Below are 11119 nucleotides of genomic sequence, written 5' to 3'. Positions count from 1 at the left end.
TCACTGCCAGCCAATGTGATGCTGTAAGATTGTTTTGAGAACTCTGAGGTGCTAGGCAGATAATGGTTCACTCTCAGGGCATGATGACCTTGAAACCAGGCTGGAACTGGCTGGGAGTCTGCTCCGTGTCCAAAGACAATCCCTCTCCGTAATTCCCTTTGCAAAAGCAAAGGTATGGAAAAAATGCCAGCAAGCCATAACCGCCCCCCCCCCCCAACAACAGAATGGTAGGACACTATGTGGACCTGACATTAGGTTTCCATGCTTCTTAGAAAAGGCAGTTTCCAAGGCATTAAACAGAGATGGGTCAATACCTAGTGTACACGTTGTGGCTGGGATGTAGTGATTATAGTGAACCACCCAGTCATTGAATGTGAAGTGGTGTAACACAGTTTTCTAAATCAGCACAATTTAAAAAGAGGCAGACTCATTCCAGCTTAGTCAAAAGAATTTATTAGAAAATATTCTGAACTACATAAAACTTTTTAGAATTTTATTTTCAGTATATTTTACTCCAGTCCTATGCTACAGACATCAGTCTGGATTACATCAGTCACTGTGATCCTGATTTTAATTTTCCTATATTTAAAATTATAACACATTTAAGCCACATGCACATCAAAAGATTGGAATGAATGCTCAGTGCACCATTTCAAAAAAATATCTATCATTTTTTCATAGCAATTTAAAGCAGTTGGATTTGTTTTATTACTGAAATTCTTGCAATGTACTACCAAGAAATAAATATTTCAGTCAATAGGCACAGGAATACAAAAATAACTTGGCTATTCTAACTAATCCTATTTCAGATACCCTAATGAATTAACCAACTGAATTTCCTCTCTTGGTGGGAAGGACTGCAATCTTATTATAATGAACAAATGTACCTAAGCTTGGTTACAAGCTTTCCCCATATATTTGTGTAAGGCTAGTGTTGTTTTAATTAAAAAAAATAGTACAGATTAGCCAAATTTAGTCATATACACACTTCATAAAGATGTCCAGCAAGAATCAATATATTAGTACTGACCAAGTGATCAGAAAAGGAAAAACTGTTTGATGCAATCCGACTGCCCGGAGTGACCAGCACCAGAAATACTTCAAGCAAAGCATGCCGACTTAATGCTTGCAGTGTTTAATTCAGAAATAGATGCATCTTGAACTAACAACTACACAATACCTCCATTCACTGTCAGGTGAAGTACTTGTCACATAAAGCAAACAAATATATTTTAATTTAGTGGTGTGTGCCTGAACCATCAATTAAAATGCAGATTAGGGAATGACTTTTAAAAATATTTAAGGAAACAGGCCAATAGCATGCTAGTCAATATCCCCCTTCATTCAGTTTGGAAAGACAGTGAAAGTTTGCTACAATCTGCTGCTACTATACTGGAGAGAAATGGGAATAAGACATTAAGCAAACTTCCATATCCAACATCTCACCATAATAATAATGAAGATTCTCTCAACCTCAACAGGAATCTTCTTTCTCCTTTTCAGCACTGAACTGGGTCCCTATTTAATTTTGCATCAAAATTTAACTCCATGGTCAATCATAGATTTTTAAAGTCTGGTTTGTGAATATGAAATTTTATGCAGACAAAAGATATACTCAGCAAAGAAATGAGCACACAAATCTGAGAAATTTCATGAACTTCTAAAGTAGACCTAAATTCAGAAACACTGAGAAAATAACAGATGCACAAAACCAACACATAGTATATCTATGAATTCCCATCCCATCTTAAATAGTTGAGAAATACACTTAATTATAAAATGCAAATTATGAGTTTAAACAAAATTGCATTCTACAGACTTAGTGTCAGCAGCCACATAGCACTTAACTGTAAAAACAATATCCACACTTAAGACTATAAGATAAATATTATCTTTAGTTATACAAACAATATAGGCAAAGAGTTCACTGTCTGACATAGAATGTGAATTGATAACTGTGATACTGGTCTACTTTAACTTTCCGGGTGATCCCTTTGTCTTGAGCCTTTTTGTGGAGTCTGCCAGAAATACAAGTGCTCTCAAGAAGACATGTTTAATTGGTTTGTCTCTTCCAGTTACACCTTTAATTGACCTAGGTTCTAAGTACAACACTTACAATGAAATGAAAGGCAATTACTGCGCCAGGGTTACATTTTGTTACAAGGAATAATCAGAGCCTGTTATTTTCTTAGCTGTTCATTTATGGGGGGGGAAACAGCTGGTAGCAAAAAACTGAAATATAGCTGCAATATGCTTAATGAATCACTTTTAGGTAGCAACCTTCCTCACCACTCACTACTATACATTTAAGATCAGTATAACATTCTCCACTTGGACTTCATGCAATAAACCAGCACAAGGTCATAATGACATGGTGTTATGAATTTGGCATGCTGCCTTCATCATAGTATAATCCTTGCTGTAATGTTCTTTTATTTCACAGGCCTCAGACAACTGCTTGCTTTAAAATCAATGTCAATATTTTGTCATAGGTAACTTGACTAAGATTGTTGCTTACACAATCCACCTCTTATATTCCGTCAGATGTTTCAAATGGTTGGAAGATTAGAAGTATGCTGTATTGAAACATATTAAACACAAACTAAATTAGGCAAGGAATAACCCAATGTTAAATGTAATGCAAAATACTTTTGTGTAATATATTAATAGGTGTTGGTTCTCCAATGATGAAGTACTAGATTAAAATCTACACTATGCCTTTCAGAACTATATTGGGATTTAACTCTGGCAAATCCTCAAGAGGAGAAATGAAAAGACAACACACAAACACTGAGCTTATGAAGAGAGACATTTTAAAACATTTACTATGGTTTAAAAAGAATGGCAAGAAAATCAAAGAAAAATTATTCCAGTCTTTTCCCTGACTCACATGTATTTTATTATCCTGCCCAAAATTCTGACAGATTGTGTGAATCAAAAATACTGTACGTGGCATTCAACTAATTGGGAGTGGTGGGTTGTGTCTTTTATTCCTTTTATTTTCTTTTTACATAGCTTTTTGCAAAAGGATAAAGTTTAAGCATTAATCTATATTTATTTATAAGAAAACATTATACACTATATTGAAAAATAATCTTATCAAAATCAGATTTCAGCCACTATTTCTAATTAAAAGTCCAAGTCAAAATTGCACTTTGCAGTCATCCTGATGGCATTTTTTCATTCTGAATTTATTTTCTTTCCACAGAAACAGTTTCATCTGGATTTTTCTTTCGCGAATGTTTGTATTTGTCCACATAAGCTTTTACCAGATTTGCTACTTTTGCAGAATTAACTTCTCCACTTTTGCTATGGCAAACCTAAATGAAAAATTGAAAAACAAAAGTTAAAGTATTATTTAATATATCTCATTGTGGGTACAGATGAAGACAGTAATTCCTAATCTGATGATGACTGTATGTCAGGCTTGAGCAAAACTAGAGTGACTTCTGGAAAAATTCCATATCAGAGTTCTCCAACCTTTCTGGCTTTGCGGACTGGCGGGGGGGATGGTTTCACACCATCAACTGGCATGCTCCATTTGCTTTTGCAGCCTAGTTCCAAAAGGCTCAAGGCCCAGTAGTGGGCTGGGGACCCCTGTTCTATATAATGTTGATAGAATATAATCCAGGGGAAAAAAACCATTGTGGAAGCTTGGAATGAGATGAGAGAATGTCAAATACGTAATTAGACTATTCCTAGCTCCAAGAATGAATGAGAATGTTGATTTTGATGAACATCTGCTTAGGAAATGTTTATTTCAAATACATAGAGTGTGAGCATGTACACACACATACATACAGAAATACACACAAAAACATATGCAAATGTAGGAAATAAATGAATCAAAAGCACAACTGATCTGATTATTTATGACAGGCACAGTATGAGATATAAGTATGGCAAGAATTCTTAATGTGGGATGGACAATCTTTGATAGTGCCAAGAGTGAGCTATGGAGAAAAATGGACATGGAAGAAAAGAAAAAGTGAAACGAGTAAGAGCAGAATTAGTACAGGAAGAGAAATTATATAAAAAGTATTAGAAGATAAGACATAAATATAAAATGTAAAATTTGTTGGAAAAAAGTATGTTACAAATTGGGAAAGAAATCTTTCAGGTTACACTGATGGTGATATTGAAGGAACTGAAAGAGCTTGGAAAGTTGAATGTTGCAAAACTAAGAATGAGAGAAAAATACAACATAAAGATAAAAGTTACAAAGAAGGGAGTCAAAGAAAACAGATTTAAGATTAAATGAGATAGAATTCAAAACCATTTAGAAGATACAATTTAAAAAAAAAACTGTTTTGGAAGTGTCCAAGAATTAAAGAAAATGCTTCCAATAGTGAATACAATTTTTAAAAACTGAATGATTACCTGCATCAATTTCCAGCTCACAGTTTGCCAAACAGAAATGGGAGAGGGGTTGGTAAATTCCTAGGGTGGGGGGCAGTGGTGAAATTCAATTTTTTTTACTACCGGTTCTGTGAGCGTGGCTTGGTGGGCATGGCAGGGCAAGGATATTGCACAATCTCCATTGCAACCCCACTCTGGAGCCAGCCAGAGGTGCTTTTGCCGGTTCTCTGAACTACTCAAAATTTCCGCTATTGGTTCTCCAGAACCTGTCAGAACCTGTTGAATTTCACCCCTGGTGGGAGGGGGGGGGGAAGTGCTAAGGAATGCATGAGAACCTTCTGCTGCCAGAGAGAAGATACCCACCAAAGCCAAGTTCTTGGAACTACCAGCCGGTGCAGACTGTTTTTCCAAGCAAAGGTACTGAGTGTAATTGGTGGACAATGAACTGTCGGCGGCCCAGGGATGAAAAGGGTTTTTTACTTATGTGGGTTTTTGCAGGAAAATCTCAGAACTGACTTTGCTTCTGCTATGACTAAATGGACTTTTTAATAAAGTTTTACTCTTGGTAGTTCCTACATGTCAGAAGTTTCTTTTTTGGGATGTGCCAAATGGACAAATGATATTAAATCAGCTTTCACAATAGTAACTATTTGGACCCCAGCAGGAGATCAGAAACCCAAGATGTCAGCAATAGACAAGGAGCCGGAGAAGAAGTTGGGAGAAACCTTGGCTGGAGAAGCCCCAGCGGTGTTGCAGACCAGGATAGGGATACAGACAGAAGGTGGACATCCCAGAGAGCTGAGAAGCCAGAGCCACAGTCAACGAGTTTAAGGGAGCAGTTGAGAGATGCCCCCTACCAGGGGCCAAAAACCCACTGGGCAGCAAACGTAGGGAAGGCAGTGGAAGGACCCCCTAATTCCCGAAGGAGTTAATGTGATCTGAGGGAACAAGTGGAAGGCAAAGCAACCAGTTGAGTAGGACAAGCCAATTGAGTGGAAACTTCCAGCAGCCACCTGCAGTCCATTGACGGAGAGAAAGGTTTGGTGGGCTAGAGATCAAAGGAGTGGCATCACTGGGTGCTGTGACAGCGATAGCTGCGACAAACCGTTTATTTATGAAGAACCTCCACTGGTGGTAGCAGCAGAGATGAACGACCCCCCTCCAGACTCTGATGGTCCATTTTTATGGGGATCTTGGCCCAGATGGAGCACTATGGAGGGATGTACCCAGATGATGCAGCCTGAGTTCACACGGTGGTATCCAACCTGGACGGCAGTGCTACTGGAAGGCTAGTGTCCCTGAATGATAACAGGGCACCAAAGCTGGGCAATTTGGACACTTTCATGCAGATCTTATGTGGGCAATTTGAAGAGCCTGTGGCTGCCTGACACACGGAATCCTGTATCTGGACCTTTAAGCAGGGAAAGTGGCCGGCGATAGAATACAGCCAAGATTTCCGCAGCCTAGCTAGCCACTGGAGGGAGTGGCCTGAATGTATGCTGGTTTCCTACATCCGAGAAAGGCTGAACCAAGAGTTATACCAAAACTGCAAACCCTGAGAGGTGCCATGCAACCTACAAGCATGGTTCCAAATAGCCAGTGTGGTAGAGATCGACCTGATGGAGTTCTGAGAGCACGCCATGCAGTAAAGTCAACCCTGCAAAATGCCTGAATGACAGTTGGATCCCAGAGGGGGCAAAGAGGATACAACCCTGGCCAGAGGAAGCAAGCCTCATCAGAATCAGGGAGTCTATTTTCTTTGTGGGAAAGAGGGCCATTGAGCAGCCGAGTGCCTCGTACCACAGCCAGCATCTGCTTCTCCATCTGCCAGCCAGTCCAAAAGAGGTCCCTCATGAAGCCAAAGGAGAAGACACATGTAGGATGGCAGTCGTTGAGTTCTCTCCCCAGTCCAGTGAGGTAGAGGGAACTCCAACCACCACTCAAGCGGGTCCAGTGTTCTACAAGAGTAACAAAATAGGGCAGAGATGGTGAACCTTTTTCATCTCGGGTGGCAAAAGCACGTGTGTGCGTGCTTGTATGCCCCCGTGCCTTGAGTTTGACACCCCTGATTTATACAAAGAGGGTCTTGGTGTACTTGGTGATATATCAATGTTGTGGCCCAGCAGGAGCCATTGGAGCTGCAAACAGACTCCGATAGCGAGGGGCTCTATGAGTCGGCTCTGGAAGATGTGGAGGACCCTGGACAGGGTTCAGACTCCGAGCAGGGACCAGAGAGGCTGGTTGGTCACCAGGAGGCGCCTGAGGCATGGAGCAGCAGTGAAAGCCAAAGGGAGTGTGCCCATGACGTCAGGCCCTGGAGCAGTGGTGAAGACGTCAGGCCTTTAAGCAGTGATGAGGTTTAGGGGGACTTGGTCCCGGATGCCCGGCAGAGGCGGGTGGATAAACGTCGGCAGCAATTAAGGAGACAAAGGAGATAATTGGACTCAGGTGGTTGTGATTAGGCCCCTCCCAAGAGAGTATATAAGAAGAGACTTTGGGAGGAGGCTGTTTGCAGGATTCAACTAATATACTAACGCTGGAGAAGCTCTCGTATGTATTTCTTATCTTGGAAGTCTGGGTTGGTTGCTGCCAAAGTCTTGTCGGTGTGTTAATTTACTGTGAATGAACTGTCTAGCAGTAATCTTGTGTTGGCGTGCCTCACCGTACGGAGGGGGTGGGTGGGTCAGAATATATCAATATACACCAAAACCCCTGAACAGCACATGAAGCTAGTCAGGGCTACTTAAGACACTGCCAAGAGCCCAACTGTACGCAAAACTGTCCCAAGTATGAGTTTAACCAAATTTGCTTGGACTATCTGGGGTATTGTATCTCTATTGAGGGAGTGGAAACGGACCCCAGCAAAATGAAAGCCATACTAGAATGGGAGCCTCACAAATCAGGAGGCAGTTATAGAGTTTCCTAGGCTTAGCAAACTTTTACCACCAATTCATTCCCACATTCACCCAGATAGCCCTGCTGATCACCAATCTGCTGAAAACTGAGGGGGTGGGGGAAGAGGGGAGAAACCAAAACCCACCTCACCCCCAGATCGGTTAGAGGAAGCAAGAAACAGATTCCTTGACATGAAAACCCCCTCTTTATTTACCTCTTGTGAATTAATTGCATTCACCCACCAAAAAGTCCAGGCAAGAGTCCTGCAAGGAGTTAACAGCAGCAACAGACCTTATTGATAATTGGAAGGCTGTGAGCAACCAGCCGAAAGGCTGCAAACAATCTTTGATGTATGAATGAGCAAAAACTCCAGAAATACAAATTGTTGTCTCCTACAACAACCACTCCCCCTTCTTTCTATTTATTCCCCAGCCACATGTGCTTTGTTTCCCCAGATGACTCCCTGTCCTCCATTGTTCACCTCTCCTAACTGCTCTGAACATACATGCATCTGACATAGGCCACAGCTGTTCTTCCTCCTCACTCATCTCAGCTTCCAAAGGCAGATGTCTCTCCAGTGGCTGGGAAATGTTGGATGGCCCTGGCTCTATCTCTGCATCCAATGCAGAGCATCCATCAGAGACTTCCCCAGACTCCAGAACTGACCCAAGTTCCTCTCCAACCGCCTCATTGTCCAAGTCTGCCACCAGCTCCATTGGCAGCTGGCAGGCCACATCAACACGTGCCACAAGCCGATATTGAAAGGCACTGCAAAAAGGAGGCTTGCGCAGTCTGGTGGGCCCTCATGATGTAAAGACAGTTCTTGGAAGGAAGCAAGGTCTGATTCGAGGTCTGGACAGACCACAAGAACCTAGAAGTGCTTGGTGTCTACTCTGCAACAAAGTGCCGCAGTACAATATCGCCCAAGAGGCAGTAATGACTTGCATCATCCCATCTAAACAGTGCACAGCACCGGCCATCACTTGACAACAAGCAACGTCCCAACTAGAGCCAGCCCAGGACATAGTGCAACCCCTGAAAGACACCTTGGCAAGAGATGAGTGGTTCAAGCAGCACAAAGACAACCTGTCTCCGAAGGATGGGTTGGTGTGGAAAGGGACAAAATTATATGTCCCAGCCAGCCAACAGACCTCGATTTTGCAAAGAAGTCATGACACAAAGGCAACAAGACATTTTGGGTTTGTAAAAACTCTTCACGTTAGTGAAGAGGCAGTTTTGGTGGTCAAATATGAAAAGAGACAGAGGCATATATAGCCAGTTGCCCTATGTGTGCTTCAATGAAATAGCTCCTCGGGAAGCTCCCCGTTCTATTCCAACAGGTGGCTGAAGTCATGAAGCCCTAGGAAGAGATTTCTATGGACTTTATTGTAGACTTGCCGGTGTCAACTCTCTGTGTTGACATTCCATGCAGAGCGGTGGCGGAGCTGGATCTCAGATTACAGTAGCTGGATTGAGATGAATGAAGCTATTGGATAACGTGATTTATGACAGGCTGAAGGGAGGACAGAAACACGGGCAAAGTTCAAAAGCAGATAAGGAAAGCAAAAAAGATGGCTGCGAATAAGAAATGCCTAATGAAGAATGCCTAATGAAGCTGTTAATAAATCACTGCTTTTTGCATTACAATATCGGGTCGCTTATTATGAAGAGGCATTGTTAGGGAACTTTACAGACAGCCATCTTTTGCTTTTAAATATCGGGGGTGGAACTCAGAAGACAATAGCAAAAGGCCAGCTATCCGAACAGAGCGGGAGATCAGCCATTAAAGCCAAGATGAGCGAAGCAAGAGGAGATAAGTAATCAACTCCTAAAAACAGCTAAGCCCCCACCCCACCCATATGCCCAGAAAAAGGGAAAGGCCCTAAGCGAGCTGGGAAGAGTGGAGGGGATGCTGGACTGGAATCAAGCCAGGCCCCCAAAGCCCCAAATGGAGCCCCTGGGGAAGTTCCATTGAGCAACGGAGGGAGGAATTTGATTCAGTCACCCTCCGTGAATAAAGGCCATTATGCATACCAGAAGAGAGGGGAGGAGCAATGGATCCTCTTGAGGTGACGAGAAGCCAGTGTCTCTCCCACGTAGCAGGCAGGCTGCCCAGGGCAGACAATCTCCACCCTCCCTCCGAACTAGAACTGAGGAGTATCTTCAGTCATATCAAGCGCAAGCATACAGAGGCCGACAAGAGGAGGGAAGGGCACTGCTGATTGAACCATCCCGATTCAGAGGAAAGTTTGATGGGAACTCAGACCAGTTAGCCCTATTCCTTGACTCAGTTGAGGCCCACCTGGAATGCTATGGACACCTCTACTCATCCCCCAGAGCCATAGTGATTACTATCGCAGAGACTAGAGGGAGAAGCAAGGAAATGGCTAGCAGCCCTCCACAAGAGGAGCCCCCAAACTGCAAGGCATAGATGACTTCCTACGACTGCTAGAGGCCAGATTTGAGGAGGTGGAGGAGGACCTGTATGATGAGCTCAGCGACCTAAAGCAAAGGGGCCACCCCATAAAAGAGCACATCTGAGAATTTAGGAGAGTCATTGGAAGGCTACCCCCTATACCAGAGCGTCTGTTAGTGTATTTTTTCAGAACAAGTCTGGACCAGCAGATTGCCCAAGTAACTTGCCTACCGCGATATTCCAAACTGACACTCTGAGTGGTTCCGAGTAGCAATAAAAGTCGACAGCGGGCTGCATGCCAACGACATGAGAAAGACACCGGACACAAAAGAGAGAGGTCAACCTGACCTGAAACCTCCCAGCCGACGGGGAACCACAGCACCACAGCGGGCCCTGAGACCAGCCCTCCCTCGAAGTCCACTGAAATGCTACAGATGCAAGGGGATGGGCCATATGGCATCTGTGTGCACGACCCCAACCCCGATGCCGAGGCCAGAACTAAGGGCACGACAGGAATGCGGCCACAAACAGGCTACCTATGCATCCCAGAAGGCTTTCCAGGCTGCAGAGGTCTCTCCCCAATCAGATGAAGGGGGGGGAGACCCAAGGCAACAATGACGAGTCACCAGAATCCTACGACAGTGATGACGAGGGCGAAAATGACCCAATGGTGAGAGGACCAATTCGTCCTTTCCTGTTTCCAATACACCTCACAGCCCCAAAGACAGGAAGCCAGGGGTATTTCCAAGTCCTAATAGACTCAGGCTGCACTAGATGCTTGATCAATCTGACCACAGTCCTGAAACTGGAGATCAGAGCAAAAAGACTGGCCCACCCAATCCCGTTCAAAAAGGTCGACGGATCCCTAATGTGGGGGAGCCTATGCCACCCATCTGACTGAACCAGTGAGACTAGAGCTAGTGGATCACTGTGAAGTAATTCAATTCATAATAGCCCCCAAAATGACAGATGCAGTCATACTGAGACTCTCCTGGCTAGACAAGTAGGGACCAATTATCTGGTGGCAAGGGGGTACACCTGCAGGCTTAGGATAGAAAAGGGGCCCCAACCCCTTTTCTGCCAGCAAGCAGAAACAAAACCCAAGCAGCACACCAGAACATCTGGGAGCCACATCCAATGAAACCTCAGAGACCGAATATCAGGACCTTGCAGAAGTATTCAGCGAGACAGAATGAAACATTCCCCCCCCCCCCTACCGTGTGGTAGATTGTGACATCGAAATCATCCCTGGGGCAAAACTATCCAAACCCAAGCTGTACATCATGACGCCCCGGGACATGCAAGAAATGCGCAAATACATAGACAAAAACCTAGGACAAGGGTTCATCGAGCCACCTAAACCATGGGTTGCAGCGCCAGTCCTCTTCAAAGAGAAAAAAGACATAACTATGAGACTGTGTGTGGACTTTCGAGGGATAAATGCCATGT

General features: G+C 43.7%; 1 protein-coding gene across 4 annotated transcripts in view; it reads right to left on the bottom strand.

The window, feature by feature from the left end:
• Positions 1–430: 430 nt before the first annotated feature.
• Positions 431–11119, bottom strand: part of SCAF11 (SR-related CTD associated factor 11) — an 85625-nt gene continuing 74936 nt past the window's right edge. For 3 of the 4 annotated variants that reach the window (XM_087723548.1, XM_087723546.1, XM_087723547.1), the window contains one exon: positions 431–3320. In XM_087723548.1, coding sequence (XP_087579674.1) covers positions 3192–3320 — 129 coding nt within the window. In that variant the 3' untranslated portion in view covers positions 431–3191. The remainder of the gene's footprint in view (positions 3321–11119) is intronic. The other variant, XM_087723549.1, reaches the window with a different exon arrangement.

Source organism: Thamnophis sirtalis, unplaced genomic scaffold, assembly GCF_051295495.1.
Source record: "Thamnophis sirtalis isolate CommonGarterSnake01/CBP01778 unplaced genomic scaffold, rThaSir2_p1.2 scaffold_9, whole genome shotgun sequence".
Classification (NCBI taxonomy): Eukaryota; Metazoa; Chordata; class Lepidosauria; order Squamata; family Natricidae; genus Thamnophis; species Thamnophis sirtalis.
This window is presented reverse-complemented; position numbering and strand designations above follow the sequence as displayed.